The 25,091-nt window shown below is 45.2% G+C and overlaps 1 protein-coding gene across 5 annotated transcripts in view; it reads left to right on the top strand.

Moving 5' to 3' along the window:
• The first annotated feature begins 5,741 nt into the window (after nucleotides 1–5,741).
• SREK1 (splicing regulatory glutamic acid and lysine rich protein 1) overlaps nucleotides 5,742–25,091 on the top strand; it is a 69,763-nt gene continuing 50,413 nt past the window's right edge. The window contains exon 1 of one of the 5 annotated variants that reach the window (XR_012904881.1): nucleotides 5,742–6,475. Coding sequence is in view for 3 of the 5 variants with exons in the window: in XM_075932375.1 (XP_075788490.1) it covers nucleotides 6,315–6,475 (161 nt within the window). In the remaining 2 variants the exon portion in view is untranslated. The remainder of the gene's footprint in view (nucleotides 6,476–25,091) is intronic. The other 4 variants (XM_075932375.1, XM_075932373.1, XM_075932374.1 and 1 more) reach the window with 4 other exon arrangements.

Genomic DNA, 25,091 nt, shown 5'->3' with positions numbered 1-25,091 from the left:
GGCTATGCCTTGCCCGACCTAGGCTACCGGATGCCTACGCTCATATATTTAAAGGATGTAAGTGGTTTCTCTAACTTCTGTATGTCCCTGCCTTAGTTTTTAGTATTATAGTACACGGAATCTCACATAATTGCTTATGGACAAAAGATTGTCTATCCATATTTTCCTTTACACCATTGTATTGGAAATGAATACTATACTTTCATCATAGTGTAATGTTTACAAGTCTTTGTATGATTCAGATGAAATCCTAGTCATCCTCTATGTCTGAAGGGTAGCATATATAAATAAGGTCCACAAACAACCAACCAAGCCTCAGAGTTTAAACTCTTCTAAATCAGGAAAGGTCGCAATCTAGTGCACGTAGGTTCAGCAACTCAAGAGACTGACTAAATTCAAAGGGCCCAAAGCCAGCCACTGCTAGACACGAATACCTCTGCGATAAATCACTGGAAGCTGTGCATGCATGTCTAAGGAGACAGAATGAAGCGCAGAAGGTCAGTAAGGGTGTACCTGTGACAAGTTTTTTTTATAGTATTAAAACACTAAGGCTGTGTCTACACTGGCAAGTTATTCCGGAAAAATCAGCCGCTTTTCCGGAAAAGCTTGCCAGACTACACTGTCCACTTGAATTTCCAGAAAAGCACTGACGATCTAATGTAAAATCATCAGTGCTTTTCCGGAAAAACTATGCTGCTCCCATTTGGGCAAAAGTCTTTTTCCGGAAAACTGTTCCGGAAAAGGGCCAGTGTAGACAGCACAGTAGTGTTTTCCGCAAAAAAGATGATTGGGGCTTTTTTGTGGAAAAGCGCTTCTAGATTGGCCACAGACGCTTTTCCGGAAAAAGTGCTTTTCCAGAAAAGCGTCCTGCCAATCTAGACACGCTTTTCCGAAAATGCTTTTAACGGAAAACTTTTCCATTAAAAGCATTTCCGGAAAATCATGCCAGTGTAGACGTAGCTCCTATGTTCGTAATAGGGATGTTGTTAGCCAAAGGCACACTGAGTTAATTTAGGGCCTGATTTGATTAGATGGAACATGCCTTTGGTTCAGAAGTGGGTTCTCCCCAGACTCTTCCGTATCTGTCACCCGCAGATTTTTCTTTTAAACTCTCAATAAGCACAGACACGGGTAAATTTAATCGATATATTATAAAGCATAACAGATAGAATACAAATGATCCAACAATAATCAATCCCAACCCTGCTCCCACTGATATATGAAGAAGACAGTACAGATTAAACCATGGGTTCCCAATCTGGGGGGCGTGACCCCCGGGGGGGCATGAAGAAATTCTAGAGGGGGGACACAAGGCAACCCAGCCTTCCCTCTTCCTCCCCCCATCAAGTTTTGCTGCTCTGCTCAGTTCCTTTTTTTTTTTCCTCAACAAGTTTTGCTTCTATTTGGGGGGGGGGGGAATGTGAGGGTTTTTCAAAAGTCAAAAAGTGGGGCGTGATTCCAAAAAATTTGGGAACCACTGGATTAAACCATGAATTAACGGCTGAATACTATACTGGCTCAGATGTCCGATGGTCTGGAACTGGAGCTCAGGACCTACTTCCTCGTGGCTTCGGTAGCCAAGAGGGAGGAACACAGGCATCCCAGGTGGTAAATGAGATGACTGAACAGTTCAGTCTTTTGGAGAAGCGTGCGCCTTTGCAACAGCTTATGAAGCCAAACGGGACTGGCAGCATTCAGGCCTGATGTAGCCGGACAGGTAGCTGCTGATTCACAATGTTGGGCATGTGCCACAACCGTGGATCAGAGAACCCTGGTGGCAGTATGAGAAGAACAGGTCTGGAAAAGCTGAGATGATCCCGGCCTTCGGCACGGTATTCTGGTCCAGTGTACCTCTCTTCCTGGTTGGACTGGAAAACTGCTGACCCAATCCTCTCAGTTATTTATAAGTTCAAAGGCAGGAAACTTATTAGAGTCCCATGAGCAACATGCAGGGTGACGTGTGCAAAAGTTTGTACCTGGTTCACAGGATTAGTGACATGCTCAAAGCTTTAGTGCTGAGTGCATAGTCTTTTGGCAGCAACTGACCCTGTCAATCACACGGGTTCCATTTTGGCATTCTCACACACATCCTGACTCCATTTTGATTTAACACTATCATGTTAACAATGTGAATGACTAGTAACTAGTCCCTTCCTTCCCCCACCCTTCCGCCTCTATCAGAAAAAGGAAGCCAGGGGCAGGGGGAGAGGCGGGAGTTCTCCAAAGTAGTAGCGCCGTGTGGATCCGGTGCCAGACCTCAGGCTCCACGCGGTGCTGCCACTTCGAAATGCCAAGTGCAGCCCAGGTCCAGCTGGGCATTTCAAAGTGGTAGACTCTGGCCTCCACACAGCACTGCCGCTTTGAAACACCGTGTGTAGCCTGGGCCAGCTGGATTGATAGTACAAAAGTTAAGAACTATCAGATATTTTAAGGTTCCATATGAAGGCAGAAGTTATAGAACTTCTGAATGCACATGTATTCCCTTTTTGGGTGACAAAACATCTGCCTTCAGATGGCATCTTAAAATGTCCGGTAGTTCTTTTTTAACTTCTGTACTATCAACCACTATATACATAGTTATATATTAAGACCTTAATGGGAATAAAAGCTTATACTATAGGTTTGCCAATGCCAATGAGATTACAACCAATTTGAAGAGACTCATTGAAAGTTTAAGTCATCTATTAGTAAACATTAGGGATGTAAAAGAGTAGTTGAATAGTTAACTACCCAATAAGCCTAGGCTTATTGGGTAGTTGAGTTGACTATTTGCATTTCCCCCTTCACTCTGCTGCCTCTATATCAGATGCAGCAAGGGGAGAGGAGCCAGCTTAAAAGCCATTTCCCCCCAGCACCATCTCCATGGGGGTGGGGAGGATGGACAGGGGAGGCAGAGATGCAGCTGGGAAACCTGTGCAAGCAGGAACTGAAGTGACTACTTGATTAGCTGATTAATCAAAATTTTACATCCCTAATAAATATGCAGCAGCAATTTCTATGATGTTCCAGCTTTCCCGTGGTGTTAAAGATGCACTTTTATTAGACTGAAAATTGAATAGGTTAACAGAGAAGAGGATAGCCTATGGGTGGTTTTTTGTTTGTTTTTTACATGTAACTTTTCACTTCAAAGGTTTATCTTTTATTTTGGTACTAAAATTTAGAAAAAAATTAGGAAGAATTATGATGTGATGTCCATTTTTTCTATCTTGCCCAAGAATGAGACAACTCAAAGCCAAAGCAAGAAGTCTCCAAAGTGTAAAAGACTCAGATCTTCTGTCTACTCTCACATTTGTTGTAGAGTTGATATGCTGAAATTGTTACAGCCAAATGACTATTTGCTAAGAATTCTCCTTGGTTTAAGTATTGATGCTGTAGAAATTCATGTAATAATAGTAACAGTTACTAGTGATAAATCGTTGTTTAACTCATGTTCTCAAATTTGAATTTTTTTTCTTCTTGTTTCTGATGTCTCCCCTGGAGTTGATTTTGTTTTCCCATATTAGATTCAAACTTATTTTCATTTTGACAATACAATTTTTTCTTTTGTGTTCTATAATCACTTTGAAGAGTTTGGCCAAAGCAAGACCCAATGTTTCTTTCTTCTGGCATTTTAATATGAGTTTGTCCAGTGTGGCGACAATTTTGATTCTCACCACTCCTTTGGGGATAAAATTTTATTTTTTCAGCAAGTTCAAAAATATCAGCCATCTCCTCTAATGTTTTTTCCATGAAGCTTACTATTTAAATAATTATCTGCCTGCTTCTTGTTGCCTGCTCTGATATTCACTCACCAGCCAAGCTCTCTTAAGGCAATCTAGTGTGTGTCACAAAAAAACCCATGTAAATCTGCCAAAGAAATCCCAAACTCTGGTCTTTCCACACCAAGCTGCATCAGGACCACGAGTGCTTGAGCAAAAGAGACCATCAGTAGGTGTCACTTACTCATCTGAAACTTACCTGTGAAAGATTTTGTATTGCTGAATCATACTTTCCATTCCTTTCACACAGTGCCAATTCTCCCATATTCTAGCTCAGTATTTCTCAACCCCTTTTTAATAAAGTACCCCCTTTAAAAAAAATTAAGTACCCCCGGTACCTACAGTTTTCAGACACACACATTTTTTTCTACCATTCCAACACATTTGTTTTAACAACTTAATCGTAGCCGGGCAGGCAATGAAATTTTTTGGGGGGTATAAAAAGTACAAAAATAATAAAATGTCAAAACTTAAAACAATTTCAATTTTCTCCACATTTCAGTTGTGTTGACCTACGCCCAGACTTCTCTTGAGGGTACTTGTACCACTGGGTGAGAAACACTGTTCTAGAGGATTGCCCAAACCAGCAAGCTTGCATGTGTTTTCCTTGGCCTAATGAGAGCGCGAATAGTAACTTCCCCAAGGCAAGCACATGAGAATGATCCAGCTAGATTTCCCGTCTATGCTACGAGTGCCCAGTACTGCAGCTACACTGCTGTAGTATAGACACTTGCTACAGCAATGGACTGGATTTTCCTTTGCTATCTACCCTCTCGATAAGTGAATGGAAAAAGAATTCTTCTGTCAAGTGAGCAGTGGGGATGTAGTGAGTGGTCTAAGCTGGATAGGACTTGCCTAAGCTTATTGGGTAGTCGAGTCGAGTTCGCTCCTACTCGCTTCACTCCCATTTGCTACCTCTGTATGAGATAGAAATGTAGCCGTGTTAGTCTGGGGTAGTTGAAGCAAAATGCAGGACAATGTAGCACTTTAAAGACTAACAAGATGGTTTATTAGATGATGAGCTTTCGTGGGCCAGACCCACTTCCTCAGATCAAATAGTGGAAGAAAGTAGTCACAACCATATATACCAAAGGATACAATTAAAAAAAATGAACAAATATGAAAAGGACAAATCACATTGCAGAACAGAAGGGGGATGCGGGGGGGTGGGAAGGGGGAGGAAGGAAGGTAAGTGTCTGTGAATTGCTGATATTAAAGGTAGGGAGAGTGGGATGTTTGTGAGTTAATGGTATTACAGGTGATAATTGGGGAAACTGTCTTGGTAATGGGTGAGAAAGTTCAAAGTCTTGTTAAGTCCTTGTTGGCAAGTGTCGAATTTTAACATGAATGACAGTTCAGAGGATTCCCTTTCAAGTGCAGATGTAAAAGGTCTTTGTAGCAGAATGCAGGTGGCTAAGTCATTTAGAGAGTGTCCTTTCTGGTTAAAGTGGCAAGAAACTGTTTTCTCTTTGTGATCTTGTCTGATATCTGTTTTGTGGGCATTAATCCTTTGGCGAAGTGTCTGAGACGTTTGTCCAATGTACATAGCAGATGGACACTTTCTGCACATGATAGCATAGATTATATTCTGTATGAGAGGTACTGAGGGGCGGGGGGAGAACTGACTTAAAAAGCTGGTTCCCCTCCCCCCCACACTGTCTCCCCAGTGCTGCCTGCCCACTCCCACACTGTTGCCTCTATTAAAGGGGAGGGAAGGCTGCCTCTGGCAACAGCTCCTATCTGTGAGCAGCAGCCTCTGCCTGCTGTCAGGGTGGGTCACCGCAGATGGGCTGTTGGACCTGGGTCAGAGCAGTTCTTGCCTGTGCTGGTGCGGGACCGCTCCACCTCGGAGTTTTAAATGCAGTAAGAGCCAGGCTGCCTGTGCACGCAGCTCCTACTACATGTCAACTGCAGCAGGGGTAGCTCCTGGATCGGCGCGAGCCGGGCCACGGCGCCTTTCCTCACTAGTTGCGTAGCGGTACAGTTGTATCCGTTACACAGCGGGGCAGTTACTCGCCTTTTAACAATCCTCGTCAAATCCCAGCCTGCTCCAATGACGCTTCTAATGCGAAGGGCGAGCGCCCCCTACCGGAACACCCCCCTGCCTTGGCCGGCGCTCCGAGCCCTGCGCAGGGAAACGGGCCCATCTTCCCAACGCCGCCCCCTTTCCGCGTGCCCCCCAGGCAAAGTCACCGCGGGCCCAGCTCCGCATTAGCCACGTGAGCGCGGCTGGGGGGGCCCTGTCACGCCAAAAGCCACCGGGCGAGGCCCAGCGCCCTGGGCAGGCGCCTTCCCCGGGCCGGCAGCGAAACTCGCACCACGGGCGCAACGCGGCCCCTCTCCCGGCCGCCCTGGGGTTCGACCTTCGCCTCCGTTGGGCGGCCTAGAAGAGGGAGGGCAGAGAAAAACCGCCAACGCCTCCTGAGCAGTCGATGTGGCGGCTAGAGCGTCCCCACGCTGGGGCACGCTAGCAAGCAGCGCACGCTCCTCTCTATCGTTAAGCCCGCCTCCTTAGCGGCCAGTGGCACAGCGCGAAGCGGTAGTGTAGGTGCCGCCATGATGAACAGCGGTGGAATCGGGGTGCCGCTTGGCTTCCCCTTGGGCCCTACCTCCGTCATCCAGGTCACCAACCTGTCCTCGGCGGTAACCAGCGAGCAGATGCGGACGCTCTTCGGCTTCCTGGGAGAAATCGAGGAGCTGCGCCTTTACCCCCCGGAGTAAGTGAGGCCTTGCCCGGGCCATAGAGTGGTGGAGGAAGAGAGAAGCCTAGAGAGGCTCTATGGGACGCCGTAGAAGCCATGTTTATCATGGGCAAGCAGAGCCCCCGCACCGCGATGGGTCACGTGACTCCACTTATGTGCGGCGCTGCTGCGCTGCGGGAAGGACAGGTTGCCCGAAGCTAAGATGGCCGGCCCCGGCCTGGAACTTGCCCCAGGGAGAGAGTCGGGGCCGTTGTCGTTCGGAGCCGAGCGGCTCGTGCAAACACCGCGGCCCCAGCGGCCTAGTGACCGAAGCCGGCTCGGCGAGTGTAGAACAGTGAAATGAGCCTTCTCCCGCCTGCTGCCCGGGGTACACCTGGCCTGCGGCTGCGCTGGGCCCCCCAACGCCCGTCCCCAGTGAGGCGAACCTCTTCCCTCGCTCGTGTGGGGAGCACCTCAGACTCTTCCTCCCCCCCAGTACTGTTACACCCTGGCCCTGAACCCGCCCCCGTTCTGGGCTCACAGCAGCAAATAGGAAAGGGGAAGATGCACTTTTTCCAGGTGACAGATTTGTCCTTTGAAACAAAGTATATAGGCATCTGAACATTTTGAAATTATAAATACGGATATGGGGGGAGGGAGGGCTGGCTAAGAGGGGAAAATGAGTATACTTTCATCAAAATATATTGGATTAGGACGTTTCTGAAGGGACACATTTCTGAAGCGCTGAAAGTAGATAGTCGGTTTTAAAACAAAAACCTATTAAAGAGATTTTTTGTTTTAAAACGGATTATCTACAGAAACTGGTTAGTAAAATTACTTTTACCTGTTACCAAGCTATACTTGCTGACAGTTTGAATGTTTTAAAATTGTCCAAAATTAGATTTAAGATGTTATTGACATAGGTACAATAGTCTTCTATATCCAAAGGGGAAGACTTAGTGTAGCGGTAAAATATATTTTATTTAATAAGTGCTTTAAAATATTAAAAAATAAACTGAACATGGTAAATAATAGGTCTGTCAAGCGATTAAAAATTAATTGTAAATGATGGCACATGCTGCCCCTTTGAAATGCTGCAGCGGTGTTTCAAAGGGGCAGTGCTGCGGAGTCCTCAGCTGACCCCAGGCTCAGTGCAGCTGCCTTTTGGAAAGGCCACCCCGGCATTTCCAAGGGGCAGCACTGTGGGAGCCCAGCTGATCCCCAGCTCCGCGTTCCACTGCCCCTTTGAAGTGCTGCTCTGGGCAGCACTGCACGGAGCCCAGGGTCAGCTGGGGGCTCCAGCTGATCCCAGGCTTCTAATGTGCTGCTCCTTTGAAGTCTCAGAGTGGCACTTCAAAGGGGCAGTGCAGCATTAACTCCTTCAATTAAAGTGTTAATTTTTGAACGTGTTAATCCTGCTCTGTGTTAATCGCAGGCATTAATGCAGATAAATTGACAGCTCTCGTAAATAATAAAGGATCTCTGTTAAGCAGTTTGGGTACAAAATATTAGGTGTTTTTTTTTTTAATTCAAGTAATGCCTGTTTTTATTTGGATTTTAAAATTTTCCAGTAGCAATTTCAGCAGTGGTGTGGCAGCATGAGACTACACCTGAGATGTAGAAAACAAAATTGACTCAAAAAAGTGAATCTGACCATTTTCCCTTCCATTTCTAAGCTTAAAATGTTAAAATATAAATTTATCTGTTGTTTCTTTGATTTTATTTATCTGGGTTCATTTATCTAAGCTATTGGCACATATATAAAGAAATTACTCTTTTTATTAAAGTTTGTTTTAACTTGACGGTGTCCGTTTATACTTCCATACTTTCAGTTGGAGTTTACAATTTCAGTTACCTTATGGTAATCATATCTTCAGGATCCCTTTTATTTGTAGTTCCTGTAATTATGTTACATCCAACACTGGTTATAGGGCAGTCTCAGTTAAGGGCCTCACTTTTGGAGTAAACTCTATTTGACATATGTCAAAGCCCAGATTTGATAACCCTAAGGAAAGAAGTCAAGACTTCTCTCTCTATCAATTTAACAATGAATGGCATAATTCAGAACTTCTGTTTCAGTTCTGCTGGTGATGCACAAGAATTGCTGTAATCCCTCCCTCTGTGTGCTGTGGTAGCGTTATGGTGCTAGTATTAGTAAAATCCAATATAAGTTAATTTTAAACCCCAATCCTCTTGTTGTATCCATGCACACATAAAGGCCCTCCTATGTGATTGAGGTTGTAATCTCTAATACCTCAATTATGCAAGGTTGTTATTGGGTGTGTTGTGTGTGTGCGGGGGGAGGGGATGGCAGTTTTCCTATCTGGACGGAGCATGCAAGGGTTTGTTTTCATAGAACAAATTACATGAACCCAAAGTAAATAGCTATGACTCCTAACATGAATCAGAAGCAGATCAATAGAACAAAAAAGTATAAAATAAACTGTTTTCATGATATCCATCATGTTATAAATAATATTAAGTATATTAACCCCCTAGTTTTCTAACCAGGAATCAAAATATTATGACTTGTTCCAGATAGGGATGTAAGAGTATGATCATTTAAATAGGTAAAACCAATAAGCTCATGCTTATTGGTTACCCAAATGGTTGTGAACCAGCTGCTGCCCTGTGCTGCTGCTTTTGATACAGAGGCGGCAGCCAGTTCCCTGGGATCAGGATGGTAGATGGGAGCCAACTACTGCTCTGCTCCCTGGGAGCTGGCTGCTGCCTCTGCATGAGAGGCAGCAATGTGGGGTGGCAGGTGAGAGCTGGTATGTGAAGGGAGCCCTCTTAAAAGTTGGCTCCCAGCATGCACCGGCTCCCGGGGAGTGAGGCCTGCAGCCAAGAGTGCATTGGCTGCCAGCCCAACTCCCAGGGAGCCAGCATATACTTGTGCAACTATTACAATTTTTATTCGCTACTCAGAATAAAAACCAATTTTCACATCCCTAATTCCAGATGAGTAAATGTTTAAATAAAATTATAAAGTAATGCCCCCCACACACATGCACATTCTTACCGTTTTGGGTTGTCCTTATATTTTCTAATTGCACACTCCAATCCATCATATCTTTAGTCCAAACCTTAAAGTGTTACATATAAATATATATAAATTTTTCAGTTACAATGCTATTTACATACAATACCAAATTTGTTTGTGTTTTGATTGTTTTTTAAACTAACAGAAAAATATGGAGTGAGGTAGAAAAGAAAAATGAGAAAGTAGGTCTATAACTATTAAGTTCTGATGGCACAAGGAGTATTTCTCTGTTGTGGCATAGAATTCAGCATAACTGGCTATGGGTCACCCTATCTCTAACTTCTCTGTATAGTTAGGACAAGAGCCTGGCTGGAATATTAGAGCATTCTGGCTAGGGATGTTAGCTTGTAGTCATTTACATGTTCCCCCCACGCTCCATGCTGCTGGCCTTCGATCAGAGGTGGGGGAGGAGGCGGGAGCCAATGCTCTCAGGGAGCAGCTTAAAAACTGGCTCCCCACAAGCACCGGCTCCTGCCTGCCCCCCATGTGTAAACGTGTAATGGCTGAAAAATTCAGCTGTTACATGTTTACAGAAATAAAAATGTGTTAACATCCCTTAAATCTACAGGTTAGTTGAAAATTTGGTGTGCAGTTTGGGGTATGAATAAGGACCTGAAGTTGGAGCCATTTGATCAGCAGAAGCCTGAGATATGGTCTTTGGGACTGGAGGAGGCTTTTCTTAAAGTAGACAGATTATGGCAACCTATTTTTGCTCATAGGTACAAATCTAACCAAGGCTTAGATCATTGTACAAGGCCTCAAATGTTTGAGGATTTCTTCATCAGAGTGTGTGGTACCAACAAGCTCTTAGGGCAGCAGTGGCCAAATCACGGCTCGTGGGCCGGCTCGTGGGCCGCATAAAAAAATTGCGGCTCCTGACGGAACCTGAATGGAACACGGAACCACTCAGGTCAGCCGCTCTCATGGCTGGGCTACTGTGAACCACATGCATGCTCACAGCCTCCAGTGCACTGCGTCATATCCTGTACGTGTAGGCCGGGTCGCACTCAGCATCCCAGCCTGCACGTGCTGGCAGCCGGCTGCTGAGTGCAGGCAGTGGCAAGGGCTCCGGGTGCAGCAGCAGCTCCTGTGACGGCTCTGGCTCTGGGACCTGGGCATGAGGTTAGTGGGGGAGAGGAGTTGGGTTAGAGTGTGGGGGAGATGCCTGGCTCTGGAGAAGCGGAGAGGAGAGGAGGAGAATCAGGTGTCAGGGGGGTGCGCACAGTGTCCCAGCGGCAGCAGCTCTGCCTCCAGGACCCGAGCATGAGGGTGAGGGAAAGAAGGTGTCTGGCTCTGGGAAAGGGGAGAGAAGGGGGATTGGGTTAGGGAGGTGGGCATGGCGTCCCGGCCAGCTCATGCTCAAAGCTGGCTGCTCAGCTCACGCACCCCAGCACCTGGAGGGAGATGTGTGGCTGTAGTGGCAGCAGTGGCTCTGGGACCTGAGAATTAGGTTAGAGCCAGGGGGAGGGGGATTGGGTTAGAGTGGGGGAGGGGGTGCCTGGCTCTAGTCTGGAGAAAGGGAGGAAAGAGGGATTGGGTTGGGGTGGGCGGTATGCACAGCATCCCAGCCAGCACGTCTCAAGGCCGGCCACTCAGCGCGCACACCTCAGCGCCTCCCCTGGAGGGAGACTCATGTGGCTATGGTGGTGGCGGCTCTGCTGCCAGGACCTGAGAATTAAGTTAGAACGGGGAGAGGGGGATTGGGTTGGGAGGGGTGCTTGGTTCTGGGGAGGAGGATTGGGTTGGGGAGTATGTGTCTGGCTCTGGGGAAGGAGAGGGGGATTGGGTTAGAGTGGAGAGGATGCCTGTGGCAGGGGAGGGGAAGAGTAGCTAGCGTGCTTCCTGAGACCTGGGATCCCCAAGAACTGGTCCCAGCTGCCTCTGTCCCCTCCCCCTGGCCAGATTCCCACCCCAAGTACCCTGGCCCAGCACCCACTAGCATCTTGCCCCCACAAGTACAGTTGGGGCCACGTTAGTGCGGCTTGTGGGCTTTTAGAGGGGTTGTTTTTTTGCATCTCACTTGTGTGGTCCTGACTGACTTTTCTGTGTGTCAATGACCCCTGACTCAAAACAGATTCTCCTCTCCTCTCATAAATAAAGACAACGCTGAAATGTTTTGTAGTGGTAGAAATGTAGCCATGTTAGTCTGGTGCAGCTGAAACAAAGAAAAAAAAACTGTAGCACTTTAAAGACTTAACAAGATGGTTTAATAGGTGATGAGCTTTCGTGGGCCAGACCCACTTCCTCAGATCAAATAGTGGAAGAAAATTGTCACAATCATATACAGGCAGTCCCTGAGTTACGCGGATCCGACTTATGTCGGATCCGCAGTTCCGAACAGGGATTTTCTCGCCCCGGAGGACTGGAGTGGCGGGACGCCAGGTCCCGCCGCCCGCCTCCTCCAGGGCGAGAAAAGCTGCTCCCCATCTCCCTGGTCTGCTGGGGGAGCCAGCAGACCAGGGAGATGCTGAGCAAAGCCGCGGAGGGCCCGGCTGGACCCGCGGCGCTTCCAGCTGATCTGGAAGCGGCCGCGGGTCTGGCCCCAGGTCCTCCGCCGCTTTGCTCAGCGTCTCCCTGGTCTGCTGGGGGGGGATGCAGCTAGTGCCCCCTCCCCCAGCAGACCAGGGAGACGTGGAGCAAAGCCTGGGGTAGAGCAGGTGGGGCGCTGCCGGTTGGTCCCGCAGCACCGCTCCTTGGCGCTACTGGACCAACCCGGCAGCACCCCAGCTGCTCTGCCCCAGGAGTCCTGATTCAGCCGCTGCTGATCAGTTTCAGCAGTGGCTGAATCAGGACGCCTGGGGCAGAGCAGCTGGGGTGCTGCTGGGTTGGTCAGGTAGCGCCGAGGAGCGGCCGCGCTACTGGACCAACCCAGCAGCACCCGAGCTGCTCTGCCCCAGGTGTCCCCAAGTTAGCAGCTGCTGAAACTGACCAGCGGCTGACTACAGGAAGCCCGGGGCAGAGTTGCTCTGCCCCGGGCTTCCTGGAATCAGTTGCTGATCAGTTTCAGCAGCAGCTGACTTGGGGACGCCTGGGTTTCTTAAGTTGAATCTGTATGTAAGTCAGAACTGGCATCCAGATTCAGCCGCAGTTGAAACTGATCAGTTTCAGCAGCGGCGGAATCTGGACGCCAGTTCCGACTTACATACAGATTCAACTTAAGAACAAACCTACAGTCCCTATCTTGTACGTAACCCGGGGACTGCCTGTATACCAAAGGATACAATTAAAAAAATGAACACACATGAAAAGGACAAATCAAATTTCAGAACCAAAGGGGGATGGGGGGGGAGGGAGGTAAATGTCTGTGAGCTAATGATATTAGAGGTGATAATTGGGGAAGCTGTCTTTGTAATGGGTAAGATAATTAGCATCTTCATTCAAATTTGAGTGTAAAGTGTCTAATTTAACCATGAATGACAGTTCAGAGGATTCTCTTTGAAGTGAAGTCTTAAAAGGTCTTTGAAGCAGGATGCAGATAATCAAGTCGTTGAGACAATGTCCTTTCTGGTTGAAGTGGCAAGAAACTGTTTTTTCTTTGTGATCCTGTCTGATATCTGTTTTGTGGGCATTGATCCTTTGGCGAGTGTCTGAGACGTTTGTTCAATGTACGTAGCGGATGGACACTTTCAGCACATGATAGCATAAATTATATTTCTGGATGCGCAGGAATATGTGTTCTTGATTTTATAACTCACTTGGTTAGGTCCAATAATAGTAGCAGCAGATTGAATATGTGGACAAAGCTGGCAACGGGGTTTGTTGCAAGGGAAGGTACCAGGGGTTGGTATTAGTGTGGTATGTCCTGTGGTTGTTGGTAAGAATCACCTTGAGGTTAGGTGGTTGTCTATAGAGGTATGTCTACACTACCACCCTAGTTCAAACTAGGGTGGTTAATGTAGTCAATCGAAGTTGTAAATGAAGCCCGGGATTTAAATATCCCGGGCTTCATTTGCATCTTGCCGGGCGCCGCCATTTTTAAATCCCCGGTAGTTCGGACTCCGTGCCCGCGGCTACACGCGGCACGGAGTAGGTAGTTCGAATTAGGCTTTCTAATTTGAACTACCATTACACCTCGTTCCACGTTAAAAATGGCAGCGCCCGGCAAGATGCAAATGAAGCCCGGGATATTTAAATCCCGGGCTTCATTTGCAACTTTGATTGACTACATTAACCACCCTAGTTCGAACTAGAGTGGTAGTGTAGACATACCCTAAGAGACTATGGGTCTGTCTCCCAGAGCCTCTCGGAGTTTAGTATCCTGTTCCAGTATAGGCTGTAGTTTATTGATAATGTGTTGGACAGGTTTAAGTTGGGGGCTGTAGGTGATGACAAGTGTTGTTCTATTGTTGGTTTTCTTGGGTCTGTCTTGAAGTAGTTGGTTTCTAGGTATTCGTCTGGCTCTTTCACTTTGCATTTTTATTTCTCTGGGTGGGTAGTTGAGGTTTATAAATGCTTGGTAGAGATCCTGAAGTTTCTGGTCTCTGTCAGTGGGATTAGAGCAGATGCGGTTGTATCGAAGGGCTTGGCTATAGATGATGGATCGTGTGGTGTGTTCTGGATGGGAGCTGGAGGCATGTAAGTAACTGTATGAGTCAGTGGGTTTTCTGTAGAGAGTGGTGTCTAATTTTCCATTGCTGATTTGTACTGTGGTGTCCAGGAAATAGATCTCTCGTGTAGAATAGTCCAGGCTGAGGTTGATGGGGTGTAGGTTGTTAAAATCTCTGTGGAATGTCTCCAGTGTTTCTTGGCCACGTGTCCAGATCATAAAGATGTCATTGATGTAGCGTAAGTAGAGAAGGGGTAAAAGAGGACGAGAGTTGAGGAAACGTTCTAGGTCAGCCATAAAGATATTAGCATACTGTGGGCCATGCGTGTACCCATGTCTGTGCCGCTGATCTGGAGGTATAAGTTGTTCTCACACTGGAAATAATTGTGGGTGAGATCGAAGTTACATAGGTGTGCTATCAGATTGGCAGTGGTGTCCTCTAGGATAGTGTTTCTAATTGCTTGTAATCCGTCTTCATGTGGGATGTTGGTATATAGTGCTTCTACATCCATGGTGGCAAGGATGGTGTTATTGGGGAGGTTATCGATGTTTTGTAGTTTCTTTAGGAAGTCAGTAGTCTCTCGGAGATAGCTGGGGGTGTTGGTTGCATAGGGTTTGAGAAGAGAGTCTACATAGCTGGATAAACCAGTAGTGAGTGTGCCGATATCAGAGATGATGGGACGTCTGGGGTGTCCAGGTTTATGGATTTTGGGAAGCAGATAGAACAATCCTGGTCGGGGGTCAGAAGGTGTTTCTATGTGGATTTGTTCCCGAGTAGCTGTAGGGAGGCTTTTAAGGAGACAGTGTAGTTTCTTTTGGTATTCCGAGGTGGGATCAGAGGAGAGAGGTTTGTAAAATGTGGTGTTGGAGAGTTGTCTGGTTGCCTCCTTGTTATAGTCGGCCTTATTCTTAATGACCACAGCACCCCCTTTGTCAGCTGGCTTGATTATAATGTCCAGGTTGTTTTTGAGACTCTGGATGGCATGGTGTTCAGCGTGGCTGAGATTGTGTGTCGCTTGTTGTCGTTTGCGAATAATGTCAGTCTGTGCGTTGTTTCGGAAGCTTTGTATATAGAAATCCAGATTGAAATTCCGACAGTCAGGGGGAGTCCATATAGAATTATTTTTCCTTTGGTGTTGATAGGGGTGATCTGGTAGGTCAGAATGATGTTAATTAGTGGTTTGGAAATATTCTCGGAGGCAGCGAAAAAAAAGCCTCAAGGTCACCACAATATTGTATCCAGTTTGTGGGGGACGAAGGGCAGAAAGAGAGACCCCGGGATAAGACAGACTCTTCTGCTGGATTGAGTTTGTAGGTGGAGAGGTTAACAGTATTATTCGGTGGGTTGAGGTAGTTGCTGTTGTAGCCTGTGGTGTGGATCAGTTTAGAAAGTTTATTGTCCTTTCTTTGTTGTAGGGAATAGAAGTGTGTATAGTAGATTTCTTGTCTGGTGGAACAAAAGTCTTGCAAGGTGTTAGTCGGTGTGGATGTTTGTCTTGAGATGAGACTCTCTAAGTTTGAAATGTCATTCTTGATGTTTGACATAATATTTTATTTCGAAACAAGTCCCCATTTGGGGCCAAGCCCCCATCTGGCCGCAGCATCATAACACTCTTGCACCCCCCAGACCTCAAACTTGAGCCTATCATACACTGGAACCCACTGTTCTGAGCCTCTAATACCTAGAAACCATCTACTTCAAGACAGACCCAAGAAAACCAACAATAGAACACCACTTGTCATCACCTACAACCCCCAACTTAAACCTGTCCAACACATTATCAATAAGCTACAGCCTATACTGGAACAGGATACCATACTCCAAGAGGCTCTGGGAGACAGACCCATAGTCTCCTATAGACAACCACCTAACCTCAAGATGATTCTTACCAACCACCACAGGACATACCACACTAATACCAACACTGGTACCTTCCCTTGCAACAAACCCCGTTGCCAGCTTTGTCCACATATTCATTCTGCTGATACCATTATTGGACCTAACCAAGTGAGTTATAAGATCAAGAACACATATTCCTGCGCATCCAGAAATATAATTTATGCTATCATGTGCCGAAAGTGTCCGTCTGCTATGTACATTGGACAAACCTCTCAGACACTTCGCCAAAGGATCAATGCCCACAAAACAGATATCAGACAAGATCACAAAGAGAAAACAGTTTCTTGCCATTTTAACCAGAAAGGACACTCTCTCAATGACTTAACCACCTGCATTCTGCTACAAAGACCTTTTACATCTGCACTTGAAAGGGAATCCTCTGAACTGTCATTCATGTTAAAATTCGACACTTTCCAAAAAGGACTCAACAAACATTTGAACTATCTCACCCATTATCAAGATAGTTTCCCCAATTATCACCTCTAATACCATTAACTCACAAACATCCCACTCTCCCTACCTCTAATATCATCAATTCACAGACACTTACCTTCCTTCTTCCCCCCCCCCCCCCCGCATCCTCCTCCTGTTCTGCAATGTGATTTGTCCTTTTCATATTTGTTCATTTTTTTTAATTGTATCCTTTGGTATATATGGTTGTGACTACTTTCTTCCACTATTTGATCTGAGGAAGTGGGTCTGGCCCACGAAAGCTCATCATCTAATAAACCATCTTGTTAGTCTTTAAAGTGCTACATTGTCCTGCATTTTTCTCTCATCCTGATATTCCCAGTCTTCTGCCACAACACTCCTGCACCATCCACACACTGCAAATCTGTGTCCTGAGCCCATAATACTCCCACCCTCCTTGCCCTGAGTCCCGCGTGCACCCCAGCCCAAACTCCTGCATCCTCACAACCACAAGCCTGCGGCTTCTTCAGTTTCCCAACCCTTCCCCTGACCCCAACACTCTCCAGCCTAGAGTCCCCTCCCTGAGCCAGCATCCTCTTCTCTACTTCCTCCTGCACCAGAGCTTGCACCTCTCACCCCTTCCCAGTGCTTTTTTTTTGTGATGGTATGCCCCAGGACGGTGTACCAGCACCTATTTTCCCTCTGCATGGCTTTTCTCCCCCCTGCCCAACAACTCTCCCCCTCTCCTCCCTCCACTCTGGGTATGTGGCTCTTCACACTCTATCCTCTGCTATTTTGGCTCTTCGTCTCTAACAGGTTAGCCAACCCTGCCTTTGGGAGAAATCAAATTAAAACATTATTTGAAAGAAATGTTATTTCTCCCATTAATCACATGAAGGATTACAAGCCTGTTTATGCACCTAATGGATTATATTGTGCATGTGTGGACAGAGGATAATTCCTCTTATGAACTAACTAGATGGTTATACTGCTGGTTTGAAACTTTAAGCAGTGGTTTTTTGTGGATGACCAAATCTGCCAGCATCAGGCCTTAGGTCAACCTAGCCCTATATCTCAGGGCTATGAGATGCATCTTAGGTGTTCTAAGCCCACTACAGATGTAGTTAATCTAGCTACCACCTTTCAAAGCTGTGTATTGACTACAAAAACAGAAAAAATAATACTTCCATCACTGTAGAAAGTGTCTGTACTTTGTCAGTTTAATAATGTGTTCACTTTTTTTCATTGTATTCTTTTGGTATATATGGTCATGCCAATTGTCTTCCAGAATATGATCTGAGGAAGTCTAAACCCCTCTCTCCCATTCATGTGAGCTGGGAGTCTCTGTTCCCCAGGGAGCATCACTGAGCCTGTGAGAGTAAATATATATAATTTTCCTTTTAACGTTGTCTGGAGGCAACTATTTTTTTTCTAAGTATATTCTCCATGCCAGGACTTCTTGTGCTAATAAACTGTCTCTGTCTGTGCAGCCATAGGGCTGTTGCTACACTTCAAAGGTGGAGGTGCCCTACTGACTAATTGAATAGTCAATACAAAATGCACCGACTATTTGATTAGTCAGTTACCCCATACTTAACATTCTTAGTCCATTCAGTCCTCTTTAGCTCTTGAGTTTCACCAAAAAAGACTACTCACACCAATGAAGATTTTTTTGAAGTAAATCTGAATACTACTGATCACTTGCTTCAGTCCATCTCTGAAGGGCACCTGGTCCCATCCTAACATCTTAACTGTCACTTGGCAAAGAATTCAGTTTGCCCTCAGAGAAAGATTGGGGCTCTTAGGAATGTTTCTTTGTTCTTTCCCTCCAACTACATTTCAGATAATGACTAGCCTGCTGGTCTGAAGACCTCTCTCACACCAAGTCCTTTAAGGCAATACAACATCTGCCTTAAGAGTGTGATCTCACCCCCACAAAAGACAAAAGTAGACCCTAAAAGCCAAAAATGTCATGGTGTTGGTGGGAAATGCTTTCTAGATCTTCATCTTTTTCCTGAATTCTTGTTCTTCTCCTGAAGATTTGGCTTTAGATCTCAGTAATTCTGATCCAGAGAAGCAGGAGAGTCTCTCCATCTCAGCTGTTTGTGGCCATAGGGAAGAAGGCAGCAGCTCTGTTGAGATTTGGGTAGAGAGTAAATGTGTATATGCAGGCTAAAGCAAATACATAAAATTAAATCAGAATTCCTCCTCCTGTCTTCCTTTTATGAAGTCATGTGGGGAGTTTGGGAAACTTCTGACAAAGGAGAAGCCCCAGTCCAAAAGCTTTGATATTCTGCAAGGCAATAGAACATCTTCATCTTCTTTTCAGTTAATGTAGTGACATTCCTGGAAAAGATTATGGTAACTCCAGCTAAGGGGAATTTGTTCCTAACGCTTGTTCAGTGCACTGGATGATAGAAGAAATCTTTAGAAAAAACTTTGAAACTTCATTAGCTCTTAAGCCTTACTGTTATCCAGCCATGTGTGAGAGCCACAAGACATCTTAAACAGTTTGAATCCACATAAGCATGATCAATACAGTTGTTAGATTCTAAGACCAGAAGGTATTGATGATCAGAATAAAAACACCCAGTTTTGTTTTAAAATTGTCTGATGTAGTTTACCAAGATTCTACTCTCACGATGAAAAATTTATGCCTTATTTCCTGTCTGAATTACAGGCAGTCCCCGGGTTACGTACAAGATAGGGACTGTAGGTTTGTTCTTAAGTTGAATTTGTATGTAAGTTGGAACTGGTGTCCGGATTCAGCCACTGCTGAAACTGACCAGTGGCTGACTACAGGAAGCCCGAGGCAGAGTTGCTCTGCCCCGGGCTTCCTGGAATCAGCCGCTGATCAGTTTCAACAGCGGCTGAATCTGGACGCCTGGGACAGAGCAGCTGGGGCGCTGCGGGGACCATCCGGCAGCACCCAAGCTGCTCTACCCCAGGCGTCCCCAAGTCAGCTGCTGCTGAAACTGATCAGCGGCTGATTCCAGGAATCCCGGGGCAGAGCAACTCTGCCTCGGGCTTCCTGTAGTCAGCCTCTGGTCAGTTTCAGCAACGGCTGACTTGGGGATGCATGGGGCAAAGCAGCTGGGGTGGTGCCGGGTTGGTCCAGTAGCGCCGAGAGCAGTGCTGCGGGACCAACCGGCAGCGCCCCAGCTGCTCTACCACAGGCGTCCCGAGAAAAGCCTGGTCTGCTGGGGGGGAGGGGGCGCACTAGCTGAGCCTCCCCCACCCCCACCCAGCAGACCAGGGAGACAAGGTGCAAAGCCACGGAGGATCCGGGCGGGGGGGACCGCCCAGACGCGCCGCGGTCCCGCCGCCCGGGTCCTCTGCGGAGCAGCTTTTCTCGGCCTGGAGGACGCGGGCGCCGGACCGCGGCGTGTCTGGGCAGTCCCGCTGCCCGCGTCCTCCGGGGCGAGAAAAGCCCCATTCGTAAGTACGGATCCGACATAAGTCGGATCCGTGTAACCTGGGGACTGCCTGTATTCTAATTTCAACTTCCGGCCACTGGATCATGTTTATACCATTCTGTTAGAGATGGTCTAGACAGTATTTGGTCCTGCCATGAGGGCAGGGAACTGGACTCGATGACCTCTCAAGGTCCCTTCCAGCCCTATGATTCTATGTCTACAGTGCACTGCAAGCTCAAAATAAGCTATGTAATTTGCACTACGCAAATTGTGTAGATTATTTTGAGTTTATTTAGAAATAAAGTGCTATTTTGAGACATTCCTTAACCCTCATGGAATAAGGGTTACCGGGATGCCGAAATAGTGTCCACTTATTTCGGAATAGTGGACACATTCAGAAGACACAGGGTAGCTATTTTGGGATACCTCTGGTATCCCGAAATAACTTTGATGTGTAGACGTATTCCTAGAGATTGAAGAACCCATTAGTAAATATTTGTTTCCCACATACGTACTTGAAGACTATAAGCAAGTCACTCCTTAACTTTCTTTTTCTTGGTTACACAGAATGGGATCCTTGAGTCTGTCCAATATGCTCTAGGAATTACTTTGGGAAGTTCTATGGCCTGTGTTATACAGGAAGTCAGACTAGTTGGTCAGACTAATACTTTCTTGCCTTAGAGTCTATGACTCTATTATTTGAATGTATCGTATTTCTGGGAATTGAAACTGTTTAAGATGTCTTTTGGCTCTTGCGCGTGATTGGTTGACAGCGAGGCTTTAAAAGCTAATGAAGTTATCTAATAATTTTAATCTTTCTTTGGGATCTTCTCTGATCACTTTCCAATTTATCAATATCCTCCTTGAATTGCAGGCACCAGTTGCTGACAGTGCCAAATACAATGGTAAAATAATCTCTTTTCTCCAACTTGAGATTCTGTTTATGCATCTCAGTACTGTAGTAGCTCTTTTGGCCACATCATCACACTGGGAACACGTGTTCAGCTGGTTATCCACCATCATCCTTCGATCTTTTCTGGGAAGCAGTGACTCGGAATAGAGTCCATCCTGAAAGTAAAGATTATTCCTTGTTCTCAGATGTATACGTTTAAATTTAACCATATTAAAACACATTGTTTGTGCCCAGTTTACCGAGCACTCTAAATAGCTCAGAATCAGTGACCTGTTCTCTTTACTATTTACTACTGCCTTAATTTTTCAGTCCTGCAAACTTTCAGTGATAATTTTGTTTTCTCCCAACTCATTGATAACAGCTGAAGAATGCAGGGCCAAGAACTGATCCCTGCATAGGACACCATTGGAAACAGGCCTGTTTGATGTTGATTCCATGTTCACAACTATGTTTTCAATTTTAGCAATATCAGTTAGCCAGTTTTTAATCTATTTAATGTGTGCCATGCTCATAGTATATCATTCCAATTTTTAATCAGAATATCATGCAGTACCAAGTCAAATGCATTAGACAAGGCTAAGTATAATATGTCAATGCTATTATATTTATCAATCAAATCTGTAATCTCATTTAAAAAAAAATGCAGCTTGACAGGCTCTGTTTTCCATCAAATCACGTTGATTTGCATTAATTATCTTCCTTTTGTTCTTTGTTAATCAAGTTCCAAGTTTACTGATCCATTATCTTGTTCAGGATTGCTATTCAGATGACAACTGTAATTATCTGAATTTTCTTTCTATCCTTTTTTAAAAACAGCATAATCTTACCTTTCTTCTGGTCTTCTGAAACTTTTAAACTGTTCCAAGGTTTATTGAACACTCCTCAAAAAGTTTCTGTGTCTGCATTTTTAAACCTTTTGGGTATAAGTTCTCCAGATGTGCTTGTTTTAAAGTATCTAAAGAGTGATTCACAAGATAAAAAGGTTACAGTAGTCATGGATCAATTAGTCTACCAGTGTGTGATATAAATATTACATATGCTTTATGGAAATATGCTTATGATATGAATGTCATAACTGAGATACTATTTATGCAAGATGGCTCATATAAGACCACTGGAAGGTTATGATTTACTGAATATGTTTATCCCATTCCTATGTCTGTATCATTTTTGTAGGTGAAGTTAGGAATGTTGATGTGGATGGCATATTTGTCACTTTCTGTCACTCCCATTGCTGACACTTCAGGTACTATAATGGAGAAGTCAGTCAGAGCTGAACAACTGATTAAGTTTTACAGTGGAGTGTAAAAGAGTTTAGTCTTCCTGTGAATTAGGTGTGCCTGCCTGTGAAAAATGGTTTCAGAGCCCTACAGAGACATGTCACGTGATACTGGAACCCATCTTTAATTTTGTACTTTTCCATGGAGAAATAGAGAATCAAACATACAGAATTTCTATAACACAGGGAAAGAAAACAATGATTGTCTTCAGCTTCATTTTCCCCTGTCTTCCCCACCCAAAGAGATACTTGAAAACAGCTGAGGGGAAAAAAGGATTGTAACTGAAAGAACGGTGCAGGGGGTCCACCTGCTGGACTCAGGTGAAGAGACGCCTGACCTGTGCAGTACTTTCTGAAAAAATAATGGGAAGAAATTATTATTTGTAACTTGTTCTTGGTGAATCTTGGTAAATCTTGCATGCTATATTTTGTTTTCTTTGTCATTTGATTTGTTCTGTTTGTTCTGGCCTTTTCATAATTACTTGTAGTTAACAAACTTATTTCTGGCTTATTATTATAACTCAGTTTATGTAATTTCTAATGAGGGGGGAGAATACCGAGGAAGAAAGTGAACTTCATTTAATTTTAGGTTTGTACCCTGTGTTAGCAGCAAACCGTAAACAAAGTACAGTAGACTTCCGATAATCTGGCACCTTTAGGACCTAGGTGGTGACAGATTATCAGATATGCTGGAGTATCGGGAGGTACTCCAGCGGGGGCTGTGACGGGTCTGCCGGGACCTGCACTGGGTCCGGAGGGTGGGTGGGGAACAGCGCGGCAAGGGGCAAACCCTCCACCATTTTGCAGGAAGGCTGGGGAAGCCCTGTGCTGCTGCCGAGAGTTTCTGGGAGGGGACTGCAGTAGTTATCGCCTAGCAGGGGGGTGAGGGGCGGCACTGCGGGACCAACCCGGCAGCACCCCAACTGCTCTGCTCTGCAGCTTCCCCAAGTCCGCCGCTCATCAGTTTCAGCTTCCTGCAAAAGGGCGGAGGGTTCGCCCCTCGCCGTGCCATTCCCTGCCCACTTGCCCCTCCCCTCCCCAGCCAGTCGCAGTGCGGATCCCGGCAGACCCATCTCAGGGGTATAATCCCCTTCCCCTCTTCGCCCCTTCCCTTTCCCAGCCGCGAGCGCCCATGGGGCTCACAGCAGCTCCAATTGTCCGGCTGGCTGGAGCACTTCCAGGTTCCAGTTTGTGCTAGGCTATCAGGAGTGCCGGACCACTGGATGCTGGACAATTGGAGAGTTATTGTAGGACCTCATGCAGGGTTTCTACGAGCTATGCAACAGATTTCATGGACTGTTGTCAAGATAGAAAGATCAATCCGAGGGAGTTCAAGAGCATCTGGATTTTTCATAGAAAAGATATCGAACATCTGGCCTAGAGGCCACATCTGACCTGTTTAATGTTTTTATATAGCCACATTGCATATTTAGAGTCTACTGAATCTATGAGATTTACTGTCCCCCCAAATGCTTTAGACTCATTCTTTAAGGTCAGAAGGGACCATTATGATCATCTAGTCTGGCCCCCTGCACAGTGCAGGCCACAGAATCTCACCCATCCCCTCCAAGAATAATCCTCTCATGTATATCTCAGATATTGAAGCCTTCAAATCTCTAGTTCTTAAGGTTCAAAAGTTAGCCTTTTAAATGTGCAGCAAGAATAAATTGACTTATTCTTATCAATTTCCTTCCTTTTTAAATGCCTAGCCAGTAACCACACAAATCTTCCATAGCCAGCTAGATATGGAAGTGCAGATAAATCAGTTCCAGGAGAGCTCAGAGCCCGTGTCACATTTTTCACTGTATATAGTGTTCTGAGCAAAAGGACATGAGCTGTTACAGTTCAAATAAATAAATATGCATAATTCCTGGTCATTCTCCAACTTACATCTGGTCATCCTCCAGCATCTTTGTAAGGGCTTGTCTACACTTAAATGCCATAGCAACACAGCTACTTTCCTGTAGTATTTCAGTATTCTTTGGAAGAACTCTATGCGGGGACTTAGGGCAACTGTGCTGGTCAGAGGATCTGCATTTTTCACACCAATATGCTGACCTAAATTTTTAGTATAGTGTAGCTTAGGCCTATTGCTCCCCAGGAGCATGCTTTTGGGGGAAGGTGAATCCACAAAGTGGTTCCAAAATAGTGTAGTATTAAGAGTTTTAGGGAACAAGAGGATTTTTTTTCCTGTTCTCCTAATCTCTCTCACCTATTTGTTTTTCCTTCTTTCTCACTGTGTCCCAAATACCTCTGTCTAGGAGGAGAGGTCAGATCCAGAATGGCAAACTTCTTACATAATGATGATCTTTCTAGAAATGACCCACACTGCTCCAATCTGGTCACAGGCTGCAATTTAAGGACTCTTGTGTTATGCAACAATTTTTGAGGTTCAACGTAGTTAATAATGTGAAATAAGACATTTGTGTTGAGAAATTTATATTTTGCTAATTCATGTTTAAGTAATTGCTCACAGTTCTGGAAGTACTCAACTGGGGTTAGGGGCTGAAGGGGCGGAAGCAAACCCAAATGCCTCATGGAAGGTCTGAATTGTTTCCAGTATTTGCTGGAAGAGTCACTGCTTAAATATCTCTCACAGAGGTAGAAACCAGGCTCAGAAATGAAATAATCAGATAGCAAATCTTCCATTGTTGGCTGCTTTATTAAAAGACTGTCATGTGAACATCTTATAAGTCTTGCTGGATGCAAGTCACAAATTCCAATAATATCCCACTTCATGTTTGCTCTTAGTCCTTAAAGACCTCTGACATAACACGCATCTAATTTTGACATGAATATAAAGTAAATAAAACCCTGTTTAGAAAGCACTTCTTAAAGAAGATTTATTTTAAAATTATTTTGACTGATTTTCATAGTCATAGTTAAGCATAAAGTATTATATTTTTATCAACTGTTAGTAAACATGGATTTCACACTATGCATGCAGATATTTACATCAATAACTAAATTTATAAATGAAGTAATAAAAATGCTGCTTGAGAACTTACTAGAGTTTGAATTAAGACTATTTCTTCATATCTAATTAAAATATACAATTTGTTTTTTTATGGTTATAAAGTTTTATCTTTTAATATTAGCATCTATTTAAATTAAATAATTATTGTCCACTCATCCTATACTTTT

This window comes from Pelodiscus sinensis, chromosome 6 (assembly GCF_049634645.1).
Source record: "Pelodiscus sinensis isolate JC-2024 chromosome 6, ASM4963464v1, whole genome shotgun sequence".
Classification (NCBI taxonomy): domain Eukaryota; kingdom Metazoa; phylum Chordata; order Testudines; family Trionychidae; genus Pelodiscus; species Pelodiscus sinensis.
The sequence above is the reverse complement of the archived record's forward strand: the minus strand, read 5'-3'. Positions and strand labels throughout refer to the sequence as shown.